This window comes from Molossus molossus, unplaced genomic scaffold, assembly GCF_014108415.1.
Source record: "Molossus molossus isolate mMolMol1 unplaced genomic scaffold, mMolMol1.p scaffold_m16_p_18, whole genome shotgun sequence".
Taxonomy (NCBI): domain Eukaryota; kingdom Metazoa; phylum Chordata; class Mammalia; order Chiroptera; family Molossidae; genus Molossus; species Molossus molossus.
Window position 1 is genome coordinate 58,871,140 of NW_023425353.1, and position 24,823 is coordinate 58,895,962.

Here is a 24,823-nt window from a genome sequence, read left to right on the forward strand (position 1 = left end):
TATTTTATTTAATGGCCCCAAACACAAAAGTAATGATACTGACAATTTGGATATGCCAAAGAGAAGCCATTAAGTGCTTCCTTTAAGTGTAAAAAGATGAAAGTTCTCGGCTTAATAAGGAAAGAAGAATTGTATGCTGAGGCTGCTGAGATTTATGGTAAGAACAAATCTCATATATGTGAAATTGTGAAGGAAAAGATACTCGTGTTATTTTTGCTGCATCTCAAACTGCCACAGTTGCGGCCACTGTGGGTGATATGTGAGTGCCTAGTTAAGATGGAAAAGGCACTACATTTGCAGGTGGAAGACACAAACAAAAAACGTGTTTCGATTAATAGTGACTTCTTGGGCCAGAAACCATTGAGCCTATATGAAAACCTCAGCAAGGGATCCCCTGAAATGAATGACATCAAGCCATGAATCGGTTTGGACTGAGAAATATAAAAATTACTGGAAAGGCTGTGTCTGCTGCTGACGAAGCTGCCGCCATATTGCGGTGGAGTTGAAGAAGTGGATTATGGGTTAGTAACTCCATGGTTTCAGGCATCTACTGGGGGTCTTGGAATTGATCCCCTGAAGGTAAGGAGGGACTACTGTACTGAAGCCAGATTCTGGTTTAGCACATTCCTGGTTTTAATGGCCTGGTGTTTCCCCCAAATACATGATCTTGATGTGGTTTTCATATGCCATTTGTTCCAGTTTTGTTTTTCCACAAACTGGTTTTTAAGGTTACTATAGAAAAAAAATTGTTTGACCTCTCTTATAGTAACCTACCAGTCCACTTAAAAACCCTTTCTGTTACTGGTCTTCACATTTAGGTTTAATGTACTTAATTAAAATGTAAATTAACTTGCCTTTAGTTTGTTTTCAGTGCAAGTATGTATTAAATAAATGAGGGGGTTAGCCAACTATTGCCCGCCACCTGTTTTTGTATGGCCTGAGAACTAAGAATGGTTTTTATGTTGTTGTTTTTTTAATGGCTGATAAAATATCAAAGGAAGGATAATATCTTGTGACACATGAAATTTCAATGAACTATATTTGCAATTTCAAAGAATAAAATGTTACTGGCGTGCACAGTTGTCTGTGCACAGACATAGCTTTTGTACTATAATCACAGAGTTGAGTAGTTGCAACAGCTTACGGTCTACAAAACCCAAAATATTTACCATCTGGCTCTTTACAGAAAGTTTGCTGACCTCTGTTCTAGCTGAGATACTTTCTTCATCAATAAATCTTTCCTGTTTCTCAAGTCACTTAAGAAGTCTATCTATAAGCCCCCGTATTACGTTTTATTCTATTTTTTGAACATTTTTCTTATTGGCATAATCAGTCCCTCAAATATTTAAGAGCTTGATATGTGCTCAGTACTTTGAAACAGTGAGGAACTAAAGGTATGGTCCCAGCCATCACTCATTGAGCTTTAAAAAATATATATTTTTAAGGTCAGTGTTCTTGGTATGGTGGGAAAGGGAAACTCTTGTACCAATTAGAGAAAAGGAAGGTCATTGTTATGGGATATAAAGCAATGCATTACTTCTGGAAGTCATTTGAGTCCCTGCCATTAATTCTGCCTATAGCTTAAACCTAGAGATTAACATCTAGAAACTTTCTTGAAATAAAATCTTACATTTTCTTGGCATAATATACTTGTGTTTGGAAATTCTTCATTTTTTTTTGGTCAGCAGTAGTGCTATATATAACTAGGCACAAAGTAAAAGTATGGAGTATAGAGTGATTCATATCTTAGTAATACATACATATGTATGTTTCTTTGTTTTCTTTTTTGCTGTGATCACCATTCAGATAATGTAGTTCTTTAGTTATACATATGATACTTTTATCTAAAAATTGCTAACCCTTCTCTTGGATTTATCTGCAACAATATTAAATACTAATTGGGTATATGATTTGAGTGAAAGGGCACATGACTGAACTAAACAAACGTACTTGAAAATCATTTTACTCCTGAAGAAATCTAGCAGAATATTGTTGGGAGTACACTGAATTTATAAACTAAGAGAAAACACTCATCTTTATATAGGACAAAAATTTTCTAGTCAAGAAGACATATCTTCATTTAATCTTGTATGTACCTTGTTTTTATTGTTGTTATTTTGAATGAAATCTTTTTGTGATTATATTGTTCTAACTATCTTATTTGTAAATAGGAAAGCAGTTTGCATATAATTTAACTGTCACTTTTATTTAAAATCTAATTAAATTATTAACTGTTTTCTGTGCCTTTATCACACTGTAAAATCCACCGAAAATGTTAAGAGTTAACAAAGAGTGTTCTCAGCTTAAAGGTATTTAGCCAATCATCATTTTGTGAACTCATTGTGAGAAACAGGATTTTCAGTTCCAGGTTGTGATACAAACAGATCCTCCCACATAGCTATATAGCTTTATAAAATGTACGTGTAGCCTGTTTAGCCTTTGTGACTGTTTCCTTTCCAAGGAGCTGGAAATATTTTATCCTCATAGTCAAGACTTAAGTGTGTAAGGTTGGCTGATATAACAGAAGTGTCCATAAAATTCCATGTCTTTTTTAGGTAATTCTATTTTAATTGTTTTAAAAGATTGAAGTACAAAGATATATTTGGAGTTTAAATTATTTTTATCTGAAATGTTGATATACAACTATTTTCTTAATTTCATTGTTATTTTACTATGTGAAGTATAGAGAATAATGTCACAAACACCCATGTATTTACCACCCATATTGACAGATATAATTTTATATTTGTTGGATTTTTTTAAAGCAAAAACTGCTAAAGAGTTGAATATTGAATATAAGAGTTTAATATTGATACCTTTTCAGTCCTATTCCCTTTGCCCCCAAGTATTAAGAAGTTGGTATGTATTTGTACTTTTACTACATAAATAATATGAATTTTTTTTTACTTAAGTGGCATAAAATTATATTTGGAAATTATAAAAATGTGCCTGTGTAGATAAAGTCTATTCAGTATGTACTTTTAAGTAGCTCTGTTTTAAAATATTAATATAAGCTGGAGAAAAATTGCTTTTTATAGTAATTTGTTCTTAGCGTGTATAAAGTAAAAGTTTATGTGTTTTTTTCTGAAGGCTCAGGACTATTTTAGGATTGTGTCACTGATCACAAATTCACTGGTGAGACTAATGGTATATCATAATCACAAATTCATTGGTGAGACTAATGGTATATCATAAATGTAAAGGATAGTACCATAATCTAATTATTTTAAAGAGTAAAATTTTATTCTCAGACATACACACACAGTTGGCCAAACTGTGCTGTATTAGCGATTTTTCGAGAAAATTCTTGAGTATAACATATATCCATAAAAACATAAAAGACTAGATCAAAAATCTGGGAAGCCAAAAAGCTACATGTAGCATTTCATCTCAGAAGTTAGAAAAACTTGCAGGTAGGGTGGTGATACATACATTACATGGCTGGGCATTGCTATTAAAAGGTGTCTGAGATGAGAGTTGGTGGTGCTGATAAGGCCTTGGTAAGCTGGCCATTGAGTACAATGCCTTCTGGGAAAATTGTATCAACTTATGCTCCATCAGTATTTTGGAGTTATGTATCAAAGGTTTTAAAAGTTCTTACCCTTTAATCCAGTAGTTGAAGCAATTGCTGGGTGAGAGAAATTAAGATAATTGTTTATATTGTTCAGCATTGTTTGAGTAGCAAACAAAATGGGTAAGGACAAACTAAATACTCAAGAAGGACAACATATGCTATACTATAGATGATCATATTTTATCAGGATTTTATAAGGGTCTGCAACACAGAATTGATTTTTGTAAAATTAAAAGAATGCCTAACAGTAAATTTAAATATGAAATATATCAAAATGTCATTAACTGCATATTATTATGGTACCAACCAAGAAAAATTTTATAGTTAAACACACACTTTACTTTATGGATAGGGTAGAGAAAATAAATGAAAGAGGTCATTTGGGGAACATCCTAATTGTTCCTAGCTGCAGACAATTCATATTTCTAATAGCCATTTTGCACCCACATATTAAAAGATAATGCCAAGGGCATTAATGTTAGGTGTTTTGGAGAAACAAACGTATCATTAGATGTGTGTGTTTTTATTGGCTAGTCCAGGAAGACTCCTCTCAGAACACACACACAGCTGAGGAGTAAAAGCAGAAAATAAACTAGAGTGAGTTATGACTTAAAAGTTTTAGTGTTGAATGAAAAGTGCTGCAACAGGAAGACCTTAGGAAACTGTGTAAATTTTTAAATGACAAGGTGTTAGTAGTTACAGTTAATAAAAAATGGATACATATGTGTTTTTAGATTTACATAATAAATCTTACTCAGAACTTTATTTAATCCCTGAGGATATATCAAAACTTTATTATGCTCCTGAAATAGAGTTGCATGTTCTTTAAAACAGAATAAACAATTAGCTTCAGTTCTTCCAGTGCAGATTATTGGGAAAGTGAATTGTGAGCATGAACTGTCAATATAAAACTGTGTTTTTTATATAGAGCTGCTTTATTTTTATATAGCAAAGTTACTCCCAGTTAGTAAGACTTAAACTTTTTGAAATCTAAGGCAATTAAGATAATTTTGTCCTGATGGGAACTGGAGAAGTAACTTTGACAGAGCCATTTCAAGCACAGATGGTGAAGTAGGATTCTAGCACTCATCGTGAGACGGAGTGTCCGCTAGTGATGGCTAAATAGCCTTTATAATAATGTGGAGTGTGGAGTGTAAGAAAGTGTCCTTAGTTTTGATAGCCACATGTACTAATGTATGTAATTTACTTTAAATCATTCTGTAGGAAGGCACAAACATGGCATGATATTAATATAGGTGATACGGGTCTTCATTATACAGTTGTATCTACTTTTCTTCATATTTGAAAATTTTCATAATAACAGAAGAGAAAAACCTAGCTTGCTAACTAGTCCTATTAGAAAAACTGAAGGAAAAATTTCTCATAGTAATACTTGGAATAAGGTATGGTTCAGGATGAACTTACTCCTTAGATACAAATAATTATATATAAAGGATATATATTTTTAAACCATTAATAGAGTTTAAATCAGAAATAGCAAGATGAATTTTGAGGCTTTCTTTACAAAAGTACATAATTGAAACAGTGTATGTTTAAATAGCAAAAAGGAAAGAGAAAAGGAAGGATGCCTGTGTCCACTGCCTCTTCAGACTGGATGAGTTGGCCACCTGGCATAACCCTCTCTGTCTAAGCATCACCTGGCGGTGACAAAGGTGGCAGAACACAGCATTCTGCTGTGGTCGTAGTTAGGGATCACTTACATCAGGGAACATTTAATACTTCATAATTTTATCTTGATTGGTTCTTGGTAGGCTTTTCACATTTTTGTTTCTTACAATTCTTTCTGGAATACCTATTGGTTGGAGCTTTGATTTCCTGGGTTGATCCTCTTATTTCTTTTTCATCTTTTGTGTCTCTTCCTTATTTATGCTCTAGGAGTTTTTTTTTTTAGCTTCAGTTACCTATTTAAATTTTTATAATAAATTGAAACATTTTGTTTCTTTCCCTATCCTACCCCTATTTTTCAGTTGCCTTAAAAAGAGAGAGAAAGTTAGTTTTTCTTTTGTTTTTTCTTGAACTTTTTCCTTTGTTGAAGGTTTTCCTGCAGTGTTTGGTAAGCCTTGGTTTAAGTGGGCGTTTACCAGGCTCTGAATGATGGGCAGGGTGTGTTGGAGGGGAGCGTGGCTGGAAGCTCTATGGAGAGGAAGTAAAAGGAAGGCTTTCTGTTTGGGCAAGAGTCTGCCCTAGTTCTCTCTAGACTGTGTATTCAGTTTCTTTAGTGGATAATTCTCATGTTTTGGGTAAATTTGAATTTGCAGATCAGTGTAGGGATGAGTTGGGATATATTGTTGCTTCTGTAGACATTCATTTTCACACCTACTGTATACTTCCCAGCTGACTGACTGACATAACCTTCCCTTACCTCATCAAGTTGCAGCAAAACATTTTTTATGTATTTTGTATAAATTTTAAAGTGCTATAAAAATAAATGTATTGAGAAGTCACTAACATAACAAATGGATATTGTAAGTTTGAAACGTGGACTTTTTTCCCCCATAACATCATTATAAATCATGGGCGAGTTATCAGGTCAGTCCATGTAAACAGATTTACCCATTATCATGGCTAAAATGTGCTGCCCTTGCATTGCTGACAAGGAAATAGTACTATAAATATTTTTTTTTCCTTAAAGCCAGATATACCAAAGGGCTTCTTAAACAACTACACATCCTATTAATGTGACTAGTTGGTTTCTGAGCCGTGGCATTGGCCGAAGGAAGAGCTCAATATAGAACATGTTTTAAGTCCCCTTTCCCAGAAATATACTGGGAGCTGTAATAAGGAACCCATTTTCCAAAGAGTTGGAAAAATGATTAAATAGCCAGTCACAAAGATACGAGCTAAAAGCACAGCATCAGTGGACAGAGAACCTAGGATCCTTCCATCATAGTATATCTCAAAGTATAGTCCAGAGATAATTTGCTGCATCCTAGAGTTTTCATTAAAAATGCTGGTTTTGCCCGTCTGGTGTGGCTCAGTGAATTGAGTGTCATCCCCTGGACTTAAGAGATTCTGGTCTGAATTCCGGTCAGGGCACATGCCCAGATTGTGGATTCGATCCCTGTGTAGGGGGCATGCAGGAGGCAGCCGGTCAGTGTTTCTTTTATACATCGATGTTTCTATTTCTTCTTTTCTTTCTAAAAAACCAATAAAAACATATATACACATTTATATATATTATATATACACAAATATATCTGTGTATATTATACACACACGTATACATACATATATACATATATATGTCTGTATATAAAATATATATATTTTAATGCTGGTTTCACCCCTGGCCAGTTTGGCTCAGCAGTTAGAGTGTCAGCTAGAGGAGTGAAGGGTCCTGAGTTCAATTCCCAGCCCAGGGCATGCACCTGGGTTGTAGGTTCAATCTCCAGCCCGGTGCAGGAGGCAACCAGTGTCTCACTCACATCGATGTTTCTTCCTCCCTCCCACCCACTCTATCTAAAAATCAATTGGAAAATATCCTTGGGTGAGGATTAACAACGACAGTGTTGGTTTCTGTATTCCAGTCCAGCCCTTAATGAACCAAAACATTAAACATAATACCGCAGAGTAAATTACAGTTGACCATTGAACAACATGGGCTTGAACTGCGTAAGTCCACTTACGCACTGACTTTTCATTTGACCCACGCAGTTCAAACCTGCGTGGTCCAGGGGTCAGGTGGCAATTGGGAATCTGCATATGTGGAAGGCGGACTTAAGTTATATGTGAATTTTTAATTGCACTGGTGGCCAGTGCCCCAATCCCCTGCATTGTTTAAGGGTCAACTGTATTTTAAAATGCAAGATTCTTATTGACAGGAATCACCTTTACTATTTTCTGTCCTTTATTTTGCCTTGTATATAAATTGTCAATTCTTTCTACTGTGGATATTGAAACAATTGTATCCACAACTTGTCAGCTTTAAGTGTCACCTGCTTTTTGTGGTTGTAAAAATCTAGTACTAGAAGACAGTTTTAGGGATAATCGATACGTGCTTCCTTGAGAAAATAGGGCTTTAGAGTGCAGTTTCAAATGTCCTTAAACATACTTAAACTCCTTTATACATTGACAGAAAACAATTCGCACTTAAATATTTTAGTCCATCCATATCTTTACGCATCGGTGAACACCCAATATGTTCATTTATAGTATAAGATGAACTTACTTAGGGACAGACTTTGTAATAAAGGACATTTTATTAGTAATATCTAAATGCTAAGAGCCCTTAAATTGTTCTTATCTACAAATAATTCCCTGTATGAGTCACTATTTTAATGACAAAATGCAGACATAAATTCTAAGATTTTTATACATGTGTATGTATGATTAAATTTTTATATTGATCATAATAGCATTTCAGTCAGTAATACTTGTATTTATAATAGATCATTGCTATAAATTTGAACTTAGAAAAACTTTACTAAATATCATGCTTTTGTGTTCAAACTTTTCATCTGAAAAGTAATTTTACTTCTTAGTTTAAAAATATCTGAAATCCATCGTTCTGATCCAGTCACCAAAATTGACTTTTTTGAAGGTATTTTTAGATGGCATCATATTATATACAAAACAATTGATCCTTTTAATGAACACTTGATGTTAAAAAACAACAAACAAAAAAACATTGTTTTTCTACAGTCCAAAGAGGATTGATTAATTTTTCAGTGAGAGAAGTTAAAATGGATGAGACGTTTTGGAACTCGAGGAGTTGATTTTGAATAGTCCCCCACCTCAGCCCTGGCTTTCATTATTAGAGCTTTTATGCTTTCTTCGTCATCTTCAATAATTATGCTTTTTGACATCCTGAATATCTGTAATTTATATTTCTAATAAAAAGAGGTGCTTTTTAAAGAGAAGTTTTCACTTAGAAGTTCAGCAGTTGTGCAGCTGTGGTTGAGGTCTCCGGAGGAGACCGTGAGGTCTGTGTTCCACTACGCCACATAGTCAAAGACAGCTTGGGGCTTTTTATGGATAATAGTCCATGATGGAACAGACCATCCTAATAACTTAATATTAAAATCAAATTAATTTTAAATCCTAATGACTTTTTATTAACTCTTTTAGGGTATCTGAAGTACACCATACACCATTTTTGAAAATCCTTCGTGGACAATGGCTACCCAAGGTTTGTATCGTAAACCTTTAGTTTCTGAATTGGGGCTCTGCTTCGTTGCCATTAACCCAGTCTGGCTCAGATCCCCCTTGCTTTCCTCTCTCCCTGCTTACTTATCAGGCTACCTTTTGCTTCATTTTCTGCTCAATCCTCCTAGTGGCTTGGTGAAATAGCAAACAAGCCCCAGCAGGAATCTAGTCTGGATGACTGCCTCTGGAGCCTGGATGCAGTACCCTTCTTCCACTGATTCAGTGAGTAACTGCTAGGTGGTCCCCTCCGAGCATAGATGTTTCAGCACCAAGCGAATCCTGGCTATCCTTCTGTTATTCTTGACTGTCTTTCAAATTTAACTTTATTTCAATGGGTCATATCACAGATTTTTTTAAACTAACATTACGTTTCCGTGGTAGTAATGCTGATACTGTTTGCTTTTTGTAGCTGATTTGATGGAGCTGGACATGGCCATGGAGCCAGACAGAAAAGCGGCTGTCAGTCACTGGCAGCAACAGTCATACCTGGACTCTGGAATCCATTCCGGTGCCACCACCACCGCTCCTTCCCTGAGTGGTAAAGGCAATCCTGAGGAGGAGGATGTGGATGCCACCCAGCAAGTCCTGTACGAGTGGGAACAGGGATTTTCTCAGTCCTTCACTCAGGAACAAGTAGCTGGTAAGAGTATTATTGCCTTACTGAAAGTCAGAATGTAGCTTTGAGAATTAGTTATTCCCATAAAAGCTAGTGTGCAGTAATAGCTTAAATAAAATGGTGTGTAGTGAAAAGGGAGTGATTGCAATGTCACCTTCACTGTTTAGGACAGCACATGTTCAGGTGATACTGAACTGTGGACAGTGAGTGTTGAATTCACCTTTTCCAGATATTGATGGACAGTATGCGATGACTCGAGCTCAGCGGGTACGAGCTGCTATGTTCCCGGAGACATTAGATGAGGGCATGCAGATCCCATCTACACAGTTTGATGCCGCTCACCCTACCAACGTCCAGCGTTTGGCTGAACCATCACAGATGCTGAAACATGCAGTTGTAAATTTGATTAACTATCAAGATGATGCAGAACTGGCCACACGTGCGATTCCGGAATTGACAAAACTGCTGAATGATGAGGACCAGGTTAGTGATGACATGGCTAGCTTTTTAATCTGCTTGGAAGGAAACTCTCAGGGAAGTTATCTCAAAATGTCTATCCAATGTTAGTATTTGAAAACTAATGCTGTCTCTTAATCCCTGTACATTATAGGTGGTGGTTAACAAGGCTGCAGTTATGGTCCATCAGCTTTCTAAAAAGGAAGCTTCCAGACACGCCATCATGCGTTCTCCTCAGATGGTGTCTGCTATTGTACGTACCATGCAGAATACAAATGATGTGGAAACAGCTCGCTGTACTGCTGGGACCTTGCACAATCTTTCCCATCATCGTGAAGGCTTGCTGGCCATCTTTAAGTCTGGGGGCATTCCTGCCCTGGTGAAGATGCTTGGGTAAGAAAACATGGTCAGAATGCTCAAAGCTAACAAGGAGAAAAGTGTATCACATAATTTCTGATGAGGCTTGCTTTCTTCTCCCCAGTTCACCGGTGGATTCTGTATTGTTTTATGCCATTACAACTCTTCACAACCTTTTATTGCATCAAGAAGGAGCTAAGATGGCAGTGCGTTTAGCTGGTGGGCTGCAGAAAATGGTTGCCTTGCTCAACAAAACAAACGTTAAATTTTTGGCTATTACAACAGACTGCCTTCAGATTTTAGCCTACGGCAATCAAGAAAGCAAGGTAAAAGAATTGTTCTGAATGTGGTTTGTTGTGGAGCATTGGAAGACCCCCTGATGTCATGTCCTCTGGACTCTTGCAAATTCACGATATGCCTCACCCTTAGTATATTTCCTAGAAAAATTAAACAGCTCTATTTTTAAAATATTTGAGTGTCTTTGTGTAAAGCACTGAGCCAGGCAATAGGGATATAGCAGGCAGACTTCCCCTTAGAGCTTTCATTCCTGTGTGGGAGATAGACACGGAAATAGGAGCCAAGTTACTATTTACTCCATGTGTTAGGAGGAAGTAGGGGACTATGAGAACACATCAGTGAACCACATCCTGTTTTGAGGGTTCTGGGAGGAATGATAGTTCACAAGGATGAGAGAGACTGACTAGGTGAAGGTCATGGAGAGGAAATGGCATCTTTGAAAGTCCTACTGAGGAAGGAGCATGGTGAGTTTTAGAAATTCAAGAAATACAGAGTCAGGAAGAGGGAAGGTCTGAGGTGAGACGGCGGAGATTGGGCTTCGCAGACCATGTTAGAAGAGCAGTGCGAAGCAGCCAGTGCGAAGCAGAGGCATGAAGTGGTAAGATTTGTTTTTAGAAAACGGGGGTAGAGTTGGAAAGGGGGAGTATGCAGGGAAGTCAAGGGAAGAGTGGAGGAGTGTGGTCTGGGGTCTCTAAGGGAGCTGTGGTCAGGAAAAGCAGTGAGCCAAATCCTATTTGCACAAGTGCCCATTCGTGTGTAAATGTCAGCAGATCAGCTTTGATGTAACTTTCCTATCTGAGTATAACTGTCCCATATCAACATCATTTCTATTTTTTTTTTTTTACTTTTGCTATCATTTGTGGGAGGAAGAAAATTGGGCCAGAGTTGCTATATTCTTGGGAGGACTAAGATGCCTGAATTTGAGTGGAATGCTGTAGGAGGAAGGGTTAAATGGGACCTCAGTATGAGAATCTGCATAACGGGGTTCAGGAATACATTTATGTCGATGGCAAGCTGGTTGAAATTTTTGTATAATAAAATAGGTTGGTACTATAATATGGTTTTTCTCAGGCATTTGATCCAGGTTTCACAACTAACAGTAAACACATGTCCTTCCAGCTGATCATCCTGGCTAGCGGTGGACCTCAAGCTTTAGTGAATATAATGAGGACCTACACTTATGAGAAACTACTGTGGACCACAAGCAGAGTACTGAAGGTGCTGTCTGTCTGCTCTAGTAATAAACCAGCTATTGTAGAAGCTGGTAAGTACACATGTCTGTTCTGAGTTCTCGTGAGTACAGCATCTGAGTTCTAATTAGATTACCTTTCTTAGGAAAATGGTGGCAGAACTTGACCTTGATGGGCTGAAAGTAGATGGTCCTATTCCGTTTGTAGCCAAGATCACATTCAGACAAAGTATGTGTTCTGCTTCACACCTGCATTGGTGCTCTTGGTCTAGTTTAGGCAGAGTTCTTATTAACCATGGAAAATAACAGCTGACACTTGGCTTGATAAACTTTGTTTTTAATTTTGATTTTGGGCAAACCCAATCTGCTTTGTTAGTAGACCTGTAAATACATAGGAGGAATTATGTTAATTGTATATTCTATTAAAGTATAGTTGTGTGTAGCAGTGGTTTTTTTGATTTGTTAGTGGATGCTCATGAACAGTGTTTTGCATTGGTATTCTGTATTCTTAGTGAACAAATAGTCTAATATGAAAAACATTTTTGTCCTGTTCCTTTTAAGTATTTTTTTTTTATCCTCACCTGAGGACATTTTTCCATTTTTTGTTCAGGTAGAGTGGGAGAGAGAGAGAGAAACATCGATGTGAAGGGACACACCGAGTGGTTGCCACCCGCACAACCGACCAGGGCCGGGGACAAACTGCAACCGAGGTACGTGCCCTTAGCGGGAACCGAACCCGGGTCTCTCAGGACCGCAGGCCGACGCTCTAACCGCTGACCCAAACCGGCCAGGGCTCTTTTAAGTATTTTTAATGAAGCAACTTGTAGTGCGCATGTTGGTGGCAGAGGAGAGGAAGAGGTGATCTGCACTAGGACCTCTTGACTTATCTTCATAAAGACACCATTACTCTTCAACTACCAGCATTCTTTCTCTTTTCCATAATCCATCTAAACACATCTTGGTTACCTAGATGCAAACCAAGCTTCAAATTAAAACCGGAAAAGGAGAGATGTAAAGGCATTTCATAGAAAATATTGGAAGTAAAGTGTAGGGTTAGTAACAACCTTTTCTCATTGTTGAGAGATTTTACTTGAGAACCTTTGGGAGAGAAAGGTATTGTGATAGCTCAGGATAGCTGCAGGCCGTGTAACAGTCAGCGTGGGGATAGACCAGCGCGGCTGGTTCATACACGACAAGGGGATGTAATTCTGCTGGCTGTTACAGAAATACCTGGAGTGCTCGGGAGAAATACAGACTTTTAGACTTAATCAGAATCCCTAGAGTGTTGAAGCTGGAAATGTATGGGACTGGAGGCCGAGGAATCTTCATTTTAAGACATTCCCCAGGTTATTCTGATGTTCTAGTTTATTCTGCAACTATTCAGTAGTATCTGTTTCAAGCACTGTAATAAACATGTTGTTTACACTGGTTAACAAAACATGTTATGTCCTAGTATGTATTCTTACTGTCTAGTGGGGGTGATAGAAATATGCAGTGCTTACACATGGAGTGTGTCAGGAGAAACAAACAGCAAATAGGGTTACATAATGGGGGGGGGGTTGTGGAGAGAGGGAGCTTCCCTGAGATGTGGGGATTGAGAGATAAAAGACTGCTGAGGTCTAGCTGCTGAAGAGTCTGTATGACCAGAGCTTAGTGAGTAACTGGATGAATAGGTGGGATGAGGTAGGTGAGTGAGCTAGGCAGGGTCACACCAGGCAGAACTTGCTCAACCCCTGTAAGGTGTCATTCGTGCTTTATTTCAGCTTTGAAACCATAGGTGTAGAGATTTAGGTCCATTTGGAATGCTAGGTGGGATTTAGATTCTAAAGTTTCCTAAAAGTTATGTTAAAGAATCCGGTGGTCATCTTACAGACAATGAGAAGCTACTGAGGGTTGTTGAGCAGAGGCATGGCTTCCTGATGAGGTGTCCGGAATACTAAAACCACATGTACGACAGTCTTAATGACCATAGGCAAGCAGGCCAGGGCACTGAGATGTCTTCCAGGCTTCCAGGAACAGAGTAGTTTGAAATTAAAAGTAGACAGCAAAGGATAATTGAGACTTCTGAAAGAATCCGTGGATTGTGAAAATATAGGGGCTAAAGGTACAACCAAAAATGGTTTATGGTGGGGAGAACATGGGAACCATGACGATAAATGGTGGAGTTGCCAGAATGGATTAATTTGGAGAAAAAACCATGTAAGAAGCTAACATAATCAGTGACTCACATGTCAGTAGGTAGCTGTAAATGTGTGGTACTGGAATACAGGGGGAGACTTGGCTACAGATTTGGGAGTTGCCTTCTTAATTATGGGGGAAAAGGCTTCAGTGAGGTGGGTGGGAGCTGCCTCAAAATCATCTGCATGGGCCTTCTGCCCTAGACCTGCGTCAGAATGTATGTGTTTTAAAGTCTCTGCAAGCTCTTCTGATGGGCATCTGGAGTGAGGATCCACGCTCAGAGTTAGTAGTTACAGTGGGAGGAGGGAATGCATCTCTGAGGGAGAGAAAGTAGGAGGGAATCTGCTCAATTAACAAACACTTGGGTATCAGCCTTTTGCAGGTGACTAATTTGTAGCTAGAGTTGTGATGAGAAAAGAACCAGATGGGATGACCTGGGTCTCTGGGGTAGACTCAGCTGTAGCTGTGTAAGGATTGTAAAGGAAAGGCACAGGGCGCCATGACACTCTGGCAAGTAGATCTAACCTAGTTTGAGGACATAAACCTGAAAAAACGAACACGGAGATGAGGGAAAGGACCTCATTGCACTCAGGCGTGATTTCGGTAGAAATGGGTGGAGTTAAGCCAGTATGTGGGGAATTGAGCTTCTGTTTAGACACCTGCCAGTGTAAGTGTCCTTCACTAGGTCCTAGATGCTGGAAGGCTGTGAGCCTTTCGGGTCAGTGCCTTTTACACAGTCCTCCCAATGCATTCTTTCTGGATTGTTCTTACCCCAGGAGTTTACATGCATCCTTAAGGCCTTTGCTCAGATGTCACCTTCACATTGAGGTGACCTAATTGCCCTACTTAAAATTGTAGCCCCTTCCCTTGTCTTGTGTGTTTTCCCATAGCATGTAACACTATCTGACATTACATACAGATACACAGACACACACATATGTATATATATTTAGTTTATTAATTGCTGTTTGCTTACTGTTTGCCTCTGTGAGCTCTAGACCATGAGCTCTGTGAAGGTAGGAATTTTAGAATATTTTATATATTTGAAATGATTGAATATATGAAAGGAAATAAGTAATAGGAATATTACCTATGGGGAATAGTGGAAATAATGAAGGCTTTTTCCACATATGGAAGGAACAATAGATATTTGACAGAAGTTGAGATGAGCTGGCAAAGAAAGGGAAACTGAGCTGTATCCTAGACTATAAAAGGAAATAAAGGATTTAGATGGAAGGGATACGTTTGGCAATAAAGAGGAACACCCACTAAGACTAAAGAGGACACTTAATGCTGACAGGAATGGTTTGCTAGTGGTCATTGCCTCAGATCTTTTTTCATACTCCAGGTGGAATGCAAGCTTTAGGACTCCACCTGACAGATCCAAGCCAGCGTCTGGTTCAGAACTGTCTTTGGACTCTTAGGAATCTTTCAGATGCTGCAACTAAACAGGTAAATTCTGAATAAACCAGTGCCTTGGTGGTAGAGTCAAGATGAATATGTACTGAGCATCTGCTTTTCTTTTTATAGGAAGGGATGGAAGGTCTTCTTGGGACCCTTGTTCAGCTGCTGGGCTCAGATGATATAAATGTGGTCACCTGTGCAGCTGGAATTCTTTCGAATCTCACTTGCAATAATTATAAGAACAAGATGATGGTGTGCCAAGTGGGTGGTATAGAGGCTCTTGTGCGTACCGTCCTTCGTGCTGGTGACAGGGAGGACATCACTGAGCCTGCCATCTGTGCTCTTCGTCACCTGACCAGCCGACACCAGGAAGCAGAGATGGCCCAGAATGCTGTTCGCCTTCACTATGGACTACCAGTTGTGGTTAAACTTCTACACCCACCATCCCATTGGCCTCTGATAAAGGTAAATGGTCAAAGTAGAAGGTCACAGAATTAAAAATGAGTCCCTCTAGCCTTTGGAGGACTTGGTAAGCAGGAAGTGTGGCCGAGATGGGCTCTGAAGGTCTGTGCAGTGCTGCTTTCAAGTGACATCAGTAATCCCAGCGCACTGGGAATTCTAGGCTGAGGAGACGGCTTTGTTGAGTTGTATGCCAGTTCTTTATTCTTCCTTCTTATCTGTAGGCTACCGTTGGATTGATTAGAAATCTTGCCCTTTGTCCAGCAAATCATGCACCTTTGCGTGAGCAGGGCGCCATCCCACGGCTAGTTCAGTTGCTGGTGCGTGCACATCAGGACACCCAGCGTCGTACGTCTATGGGCGGAACACAGCAGCAGTTTGTGGTAGGTACCTCTTAGTACTGACACGTGACTATTTCAAAAGGAATGTGTGAATCCATAGGATCCTGAACCTTTTTGCTCATTGGCTACCTCCATTCTTTCCTGCCTGAAGGGCTGGCTGCTAATGCCTAACAAAACTGACATGTTTCTGTGGCTGCAGAGAAGATGAGGTGGCCCCTAGTGATGTTTCCTTTGACTTCTTTGCATCTTTGCATCATCAGTCTTACAAAGGGAGAGTGAGGTTAGGCATTTCGTACATTGTTTTCTCATGTAATCCATACAAAGGCTTGCTTCTTGGGAAGTAACAGAGCCATAATTTGAATCCAAGTTTGTCTGATTTCAGAGCCTCTTATTCCCCATTATAACATGAATTTTACCTACAAATATTTAACACACCTTTTACTATCTCTTCCAGGGGTGGTTTAAACTATTTCAGCAGACATAAGATTACCAGCAAATTTAAGAAGTAGCAGCAGCATTTGTGGAATATTCACCCATAATCTCACCCTAAAGCTTTTTGTTGTTGTTAATCCTCACCCGAGGATATTTTTTCATTGCTTTTTAGATAGAGTTGGGGGGAGGAGGAGAGGGAGAGACCGACGTCGATGTGAGAGAGACATATTGATTGGTTGCCTCCTGCACAACCCCCCACCGGGGCCAGAGATTGAATCTGCAACCTTTTGGTCCATTGGCCCATGCTTGAACCGCTGAGCCAAACTGGTCAGGGCTCGCCCTAAAGTTTGGACCTCAAGTTTGCAGTCTTAAAACTAGCTTCATTACATGACATTTCTGAATCCTCCGAATTTAAGACTCAGGCCTTAAAAGAGTTCTCTTCTTTAGGTTGCTTTAGAAAAGAACAGACCTTACCAGAAGATTTTGGGAACCCCTTATTGCTAGTTGTTTTGTGTATGCACTCAGTTAGGGGTCTTTGGCTTTCTCCATTCATTACTTTCAGTATTGGCCTATGTCTATGAGGTGGTTTAATAAAATGCAAAGAGTACCTTTTATTTTAAATCTCTTCTTTAGAAGGAAAGGAGTTTTTGTGTTCTTATAAAAATCAGTTGTTTATAAGAGTAGCAGAATCATAACCTTTTTGAACTTCTATTTTGCAGAGGCTCACCTTCTCTCATACAGGCTTTCAGTTAATAGTCTGGAGGGGGTGAGGAGTGGATTTTCTGCTGGCAGCTCTGTAGAATTTTAGTATTTGGTGCTAAAACTTTGCTAAGTTTTCACCAAACATACGTAGGTGTACAAAAGTGGAGCACGTGAAGAAAACATTGACGTAGTCTGAGCATTGCTTTCCCATCTTTGTGTATCTTTTCAGTTTTCCTCTTTCCTAGAGGGGTTGGTGCCCTCACTGTAAGACAGTTTTCTTTGGGATCCAGAGGAATATGGAGGCACTGTGTGGGGGAGGATGCTGCAGACTTCTGCCTCCAGGAGGCCCCTTTCAGTGACATTCAGCTTAATGGAATCGTCCTTCATTCCTGACCTAATTACAAATTCTGGAAAACTTTGGGTATATGATGTGAATAACTAGTCTAGTGGTTGCTACTCAGAACAGAAAGTCTTTCAACTTTAAAACTTGAGGAAGAATGCCCTGTTTATTAACCATGTTTCCTTTGGTAGGAGGGGGTTCGCATGGAAGAAATAGTTGAAGGTTGTACTGGAGCCCTTCACATCCTGGCTCGGGATGTCCACAACCGAATCGTCATCAGAGGGCTCAACACCATTCCACTGTTCGTGCAGGTGTGTCGCTTTGCAGTGAGGTGCTCTACGTTTTGTGCGTCCATAATATTTCAAGATTTTAATGATAAGCAAAATTTTCAGGAAATTAGGGACCAAAATAAGGGTACCTATTTAATTTTCATCTATCACCTTTTATAAAATGACAACACTCTGCCCACTTCCCCCTCCCGAAGCATGAAAAACAGAATCTCAATGTGCAAAGTCCCTTATGCTGAATACATTTTATGAAAATTCCCTTCATTTTGGGGGGGCAGTAGGAGAAACTTTGGTTCTAGAGGCCTCGAGAAGGAGGAGTACTCCACTGTTAGGGCACTCCATTTGGAAGGGACAGGAGCTGGTCTGGGCTGCCAGTTTTCAGCTCAGATGAAAACTATCTAAGGAAAGGGGTTGTAGCTGAAAATATTCTAGAAAACCAGTGCTCCAGAGCATTCAGCACCTGGGGAAATCATTCAGAGCATAGTCACGTGCTGCATGATGATGTTTCTGTCAGCAGTGGTGCTGTAAGATTGTAGTGGAGCTGAAAAGTTCGTGTCGCCTAGTGACGCCGTAATGTCGTAGCACAACACGTTACTCAGGTGTTTGGCGATGCTGGTGTAAGCAAACCTGTCTTTACCATTGTGTGACAATCCCCCCGTATTCAGCAGAATAATGGCTGTGCAGGCTGGCAGCCTGGCAGCAACAGGCTCTCCCATGGTGCCCAGGGGTGTGGTGGGCTGGACAATCTGGGTTAGGTCTCCTCTGATGCCCACTGCACTGCTCATACTTGGACTGTGACGTCATATGAATAGTGCGAATGCACTCACTGAACTAGGAATGTTTGCACCACAGTGGGGTGCTGGCCTTGCTTTAGTTTAATTAGGCTTTTGTGTGTGTTTTCTCCTTAGCTGCTCTATTCTCCCATTGAGAACATCCAGAGAGTGGCTGCAGGGGTCCTCTGTGAACTTGCTCAGGACAAGGAGGCTGCAGAAGCCATCGAAGCAGAGGGAGCCACCGCTCCCCTGACAGAGTTACTGCACTCGCGGAACGAAGGTGTGGGTAAGTAGAAGGGGACCAGGACCCGTAGCTGGACCTGCAGTGAAGCCTCACGTTTTCCTAAGGGTCTTTTTTTCTGGCTTCTCCCAGCAACATATGCAGCTGCTGTTTTGTTCCGAATGTCTGAGGACAAGCCCCAGGATTATAAGAAAAGGCTTTCCGTTGAGCTGACCAGTTCTCTCTTCCGAACGGAGCCAATGGCTTGGAACGAGGTAGGGAGCGTGAGCGAGTCCATTTGGTAGTTTGCTAGAGCAGGTAGGGCGGCTTGTGGCTTCCCATCAGAACGCTGGGTGTGCTTTCTTTTGTGCTACTTGTCCTTGGCTCCAACAGTCACATGTGCTGTGTGAGCACCAGCCGCGGGGGAGAGCTACAGCTCGGAAGGCCTGCTCAGAACGAACCAACTGCTTGTACGTGGAATTCATTAGGGAGGGAGATGAGCAGTTGTCAGAATAAAGAATATTTTTCAAAAGGGTGTAAGGAAAGAGGCAATCTGATTAAACATTGTTAGTTGGAGGTCATTTTATCAATACTTCTTTTTAATGCTTAGTTTCCCTCTACTTTTGTACTTGAATTTCTATAAATTTCAGTATTTGTCCTTAGCACAGTTATTCATTGAAACAGCAGAACTGTCAACTATGGTACATAGTAATATATTTATTGGATGAATGGAAAGAAATTCTATATATTGTTTGTTGAAAAAAATTGCCAGTGTTAGTTGGGTTTTAGTAGGCAGTCTTGACATGTCCAGCTTGAGCTCTGAACTCTCCCACCCGCCTCCTCCCCGAAGCTGCTCCTGTCACGTTTTCTCCATCTCGGTCACTGCGGCTCCTGCACAGGCTGAAAATCCTCTTCCGTGTACATGTCCTGTTGGGGGACACGCTTTGCCCGTTTTGCTTACTGTTGTATCTCTAGCACCTGTGTGCCTGGCACATAGTAAGGACGTTTATATTTGCTAGAAGGATGAATTAGTGAATTTAAAGCCCTGTGTGCGATGAGAAACATGCTACTCTAAGTAGCAGTGGTTAATCTTGAGGAGAGGTGTTTGAAGTACCTGTATCGTATACTTCTGTGTTTTCTAAGTATTTCTATAATGTTTGAGAGAATGTACTTTAAGTTGAGAATTTTCATTTTGCTTCTTTGCCTTGTACCTAATTATCTAGACTGCTGATCTTGGACTTGATATCGGTGCCCAGGGAGAACCCCTTGGATATCGCCAGGATGGTATGTCTCTCATATTTCTAGATTAACTCTAGATTAAGCTGCAGCTCCAAAGCTTTATCAAAAGAGCTAGTTTGCTTATCTGGGAAGCCAGTGTTGGCAGGAAAATAGTGGCAGCAATTAAAGTCATTCTTAAGTTCCAGAGTCAGCAACTGTCTGTAATGGGGCACAGGCGATTCCAGGCCACACACTGAGCGAGCGACAGGGTCATACCAAGCACTTGCCACTGCTGCTGGGTTTCTGGTTATTCTTTTTTGGTCAGAGAAGCCAGAATACCTGGGTCTGCAACCCACCCAGGAAATGAGAGCGTGGGGTGGGTATTTACATAGTTGTATAATCCAGGTTTTCTGACAGCTAATTCAGCTCTGGGTGATGGAGATTTGGAGCATTGGGTAGACCACCAACAGCTATAACTGTTCACCTTAAAGTTATCATCTTACCTTGTTTATCCTAATAATTAAACCACTAAAGCCCATAGCTTCTTACCTTGACATGCAAGTGTCAACCCTTAACATGTAAAGGTTTCATTGGAACAGTGTCTTGCATTTTCTCAGTACTGTTGTGGGCATCGCCTGCCTTCCTCAATGGCTAGATTACATCTGCCAGACTTCCTTGTGTTGCCTTCATCTCCTGCCCATGACTTCTCGATGCCTGGGTGGTCGTGTGCAGTGGCTTACTGCTGTTCCTCTTGAGGAACTCGCTCTCTGCCTGGGTAAATGCAGACGTTCGGGGTAAACTGATGGCGTGACTAGAACCTGCATGTCTGTGTTTTGTGGAAACAGACTTTGTAGCCTCATGGGTGGCCTGGCACTGGGATAGTACTTGGCTGAAGAGAGCTAGAAGTCGAAGCAGTTAGAAAGCAGTGCTTTCTGACACGTGTGCAGTCTTTCGATGCCCTAATTTCAATGTTAACTTTTTGTCTTTCTCCTCTCCCCCCCTTGCCCATTTTGTTGCCACCCTGACTTTTAGATCCCAGCTATCGTTCTTTTCACTCCAGTGGATATGGCCAGGATGCCTTGGGTATGGACCCCATGATGGAGCATGAGATGGGTGGCCACCACCCTGGTGCTGACTATCCAGTTGATGGGCTGCCAGATCTGGGGCATGCCCAGGACCTCATGGATGGGCTGCCTCCAGGTGACAGCAATCAGCTGGCCTGGTTTGATACTGACCTGTAAATCATCCTTTAGGTAAGAAGTTAAAAAAAGCCAGTTTGGGTAAAATACTTTTACTCTGCCTACAGAACTTCAGAAAGACTTGGTTGGTAGGGTGGGAGTGGTTTAGGCCTATTTGTAAATCTGCCACAAAAAACAGATACATACATACTTTGAAATGAGACGTCTTAGAACATTTGAATGTTCTCAGATTTCTGGTTGTTGCGTGATCATGTGTGGAAGTTATTAACTTTAATGTTTTTTGCCACAGCTTTTGCAACTTAATACTCAAATGAGTAACATTTGCTGTTTTAAACATTAATAGCAGCCTTTCTCTCTTTACACAGCTGTATTGTCTGAACTTGCATTGTGATTGGCCTGTAGAGTTGCTGAGAGGGCTCGAGGGGTGGGCTGGTATCTCAGAAAGTGCCTGACACACTAACCAAGCTGAGTTTCCTATGGGAACAATTGAAGTAAACTTTTTGTTCTGGTCCTTTTTGGTCGAGGAGTAACAATACAAATGGATTTTGGGAGTGACTCAAGAAGTGAAGAATGCACAAGAATGGATCACAGGATGGCATTTATCAAACTCTAGCCTTGCTTGTTAAATTTTTTTTTTTAATATCTGTAATGGTACTGACTTTGCTTGCTTTGAAGTAGCTCTTTAATTTTTTTTTGCAGTAACTGTTAGTTTTTTAAGTCTTGTAGTGTTAAGTTATAGTGAATACTGCTACAGCAATTTCTAATTTTTAAGAATTGAGTAATGGTGTAGAACACTAATTCATAATCACTCTAATTGTATTCTGAAAAAGTGTAACATTGTGTAGCCTTTTTGTATAAAATAGACAAATAGAAATGGTCCAATTAGTTTCCTTTTTAATATGCTTAAAATAAGCAGGTGGATCTATTTCATGTTTTTGATCGAAAACTTTATTTGGGATATGTATGGGTAGGGTAAATCACTAAGAGGTGTTATTTGGAACCTTGTTTTGGACAGTTTACCAGTTGCCTTTTATCCCAAAGTTGTTGTAACCTGCTGTGATACATACAATGCTTCAAGAGAAAAGACAGTTATAAAAATGGTTCAGAATTAAACTTTTAATTCATTCGACTGTGTCACCTTTTTTTTCTTGTTAGCCCGTGGTTTTGTGAGGGTAGTAACGTATGGTCAGCCACATGCACAGTCAGCTAAGTTGTAACTGATAGAGCCTTACCTTTAGGGGGAGATGTTACCCTAGTGTCTCAGCACTTGCCCCTGGATCAATTGGCACCAAAAACCATTTCAGCCTTGAACACTGACTCTGAGCTCGGTAAGGGGGGAGTCTGCCATCTCCGATTGAAGGGCTCTGGGCTTAGACGCTATGGCCAAGACTTCAGCCTCGTCTCTTGGTGTGGTTATGTGCATCATCTTGCCCAAGTGACCAAAGGCTGCCCTGGTTCAAAGACATCTGTCTAGTCTTTGGGCTACATAGAGAAAACAGACATCCCCCCCGCCCCCAGACTTACCACAGGAAAGAATAATGATGAGCACTACCTGGATTTGGACCTCAAGCGCCTTCACATAAGTGTGACTCATTTGGAGAGGGAAATTCCTTCAACTCCACTTTGAACTGGTAATTAAGTTGGTTTAAGTATAGATGTTTATCTGAACATAATCAGAGAGACCCAGAATGGGCCTCTTCTGTGCTGTCTGCCAGGTGATCCTGTCATCCTGGTGGTAGGTCTCACAAGCTTTCCTCCCTTAGGGGAGAGTCAGGAGACCTGTTAAGACTTGTGTCTTGGTCTTTAAAAAGAGTGGGTTGGGTTAGGGAGGGCTGTTTCTGATTTACTACGGGTTGCCATTGGATAAAATTGAAACTAATGCAGGGAAAATAAACTCTACGACCAACAAACTATCAATTTTAAATAAAAACAATCTCAGTATTTTTCTTTTGCCTCAAGGTCCAGTATGGCTTAGCAGGGCCCTGTGTGGCCGCCCACACTGGAAGCCCCTGTGTCCAGTAATCACTTCATTCATACAGGACAGTGGCCACACTGCAGTAAAAAACTACAGCCTGACACGACAGTCTGGCTACATCTCAAAGATGACATTAAACCAGTCAAATGCATACTGTAGGGCTACACTGATCCAAAGGAGGGGCAGCCTGTTTACCATGAGGTCAAACTGAGAAGCAAGGGCATTCTTCCATCATGCAGACGTCAGGAGAGAGGCTCCTGGGGATGCGCTGCACTGGGCTCCCCTGCCCTGGCCACACTGCGCAGGAGATGTTCTACAGGGGCTTGGACAGGACTGACTTAATCCTTGACCGTGAAAGACCTTAAGATAAATAAGCTTTTTAATTCTTATTTTGATTACTGTAATAAAAACAGAAGATGTGAATTGTGCTGTTTGGTTTAATAAACAGAGCTGGAACAGCTAGCAACCCTGAGCTTCCTGGACGTGCCCCACAGGGACTGAGGAGCTGTGTTCGGAGTCAGTTCTCTGGGCCCAGAGACAGTGCGAGCACCCCAGCCGGAAGGTTCTGGCGTCGGCTGACTCGGGTCCAAATACAGCGGGAGGTGGCGAGTGTGTGGAGCCGACCTTCCTGCGGAGCTGAGGGTTGGTGCCGCGGGGCGGGCTGTGTTCGTGCCGTCTTGCCTAGTGGCCAACAGCTTGGAGGATTTCCAGGGCCAAGGAGGCCACCGCACTGTCAGCAGAGGAACTGGGAGGAAAACCAGAGCCGGGGTAAAGTGCCACCTCTTCGGGGCGGCTGGTATCTGACAGACAAGCTGCTTCCTAGGGCTGCCCCTCTGCAGCCTCCTGAGACGCAGAAGCCGTGTTCCCAGGCCGAGGTGAGAGCCTGTCAGTCCGCGGCCCCAGAGGGGCTGGACGTGGCCCTGCCGGTGCCCCAGTGAGGCCTGAGCTCCCCGCCCCCCGCCTCGGCCAGATGCACCCATGCCGAGCCGGAAGGCGGGTCAGAAAACAGCCAGCCTGCCCAGCCTGGCCTGGGCCCCACATGGTCCTGCCAGGGGCCCAGCGCCTGCCTGCAGCGGACATACCAAATGCCAAAGCTCCCACAGCCCCCAAACGCTGGCTCCACATTGCCAGCCAGCCAGGAGCCTTGGGTTTCTCCTCATAGGTGCCGATGTGCAATTAAGAGCTTAAAATGGAAACTTTGTTATGGAGCAAATTGAGACACATCTAAACCTGTGCTCTAACAACTTAGCAAAGAAAAGAATGACACACAGCAGTGTTCCTTGAAGTATAAACTTGGCTCGTGGCACGCTCCTGACTACACAGAAATAGAGCTGCTGCCAAATAACCAGGGATGGGGGTTGCCTAAAGGGGTCACAGTGGGACAGGCTGTGGTCAGGAGAGGGTGCCCCGCAGCGGAGGTCCTGAGGGACAGCGGGAACACAGTCCAAGCTGGTCTGGGGGAAGGCCCGGCCACGCAAAGGGCACGTCTGGCAGGCCACATCGGAGCTGGGAACAGGACACCCTTTGGTCCTCAGCAAAGCCCAAACAGGACAACCTAGCAGCAACCTCCACCCAATAAGACCTGCCTGGTGCAGACCTAGCTAGAACGTTGGGTGCAGGAGGGCACCAGCTTCGTGGAG

The 24,823-nt window shown here is 41.3% G+C and overlaps 2 protein-coding genes across 8 annotated transcripts in view; one reads left to right on the forward strand and one right to left on the reverse strand.

The window, feature by feature from the left end:
* Positions 1–22,335, forward strand: part of CTNNB1 (catenin beta 1) — a 37,335-nt gene extending 15,000 nt beyond the window's left edge. Inside the window, exons 2-16 of one of the 7 annotated variants that reach the window (XM_036266120.1) lie at positions 8,663–8,723; positions 9,150–9,380; positions 9,586–9,839; positions 9,967–10,205; positions 10,294–10,495; positions 11,586–11,730; positions 15,182–15,285; positions 15,364–15,702; positions 15,921–16,079; positions 17,703–17,822; positions 18,707–18,857; positions 18,945–19,066; positions 20,015–20,075; positions 21,042–21,262; positions 21,574–22,328. In XM_036266120.1, the coding sequence (XP_036122013.1) occupies positions 8,711–8,723; positions 9,150–9,380; positions 9,586–9,839; positions 9,967–10,205; positions 10,294–10,495; positions 11,586–11,730; positions 15,182–15,285; positions 15,364–15,702; positions 15,921–16,079; positions 17,703–17,822; positions 18,707–18,857; positions 18,945–19,066; positions 20,015–20,075; positions 21,042–21,250 (2,349 nt within the window). In that variant the 5' untranslated portion in view covers positions 8,663–8,710 and the 3' untranslated portion in view covers positions 21,251–21,262; positions 21,574–22,328. Of the gene's footprint in view, positions 1–8,662; positions 8,724–9,149; positions 9,381–9,585; positions 9,840–9,966; positions 10,206–10,293; positions 10,496–11,585; positions 11,731–15,181; positions 15,286–15,363; positions 15,703–15,920; positions 16,080–17,702; positions 17,823–18,706; positions 18,858–18,944; positions 19,067–20,014; positions 20,076–21,041 lie in introns of all 7 variants that reach the window. The other 6 variants (XM_036266122.1, XM_036266119.1, XM_036266121.1 and 3 more) reach the window with 6 other exon arrangements.
* Positions 22,336–23,632: 1,297 nt separating this feature from the next.
* The window catches only part of ULK4 (unc-51 like kinase 4), a 320,737-nt gene continuing 319,546 nt past the window's right edge, over positions 23,633–24,823 (reverse strand). Inside the window, exon 37 of the mRNA XM_036267041.1 lies at positions 23,633–23,928. Within this exon, the coding sequence (XP_036122934.1) occupies positions 23,865–23,928 (64 nt within the window). The 3' untranslated portion in view covers positions 23,633–23,864. The remainder of the gene's footprint in view (positions 23,929–24,823) is intronic.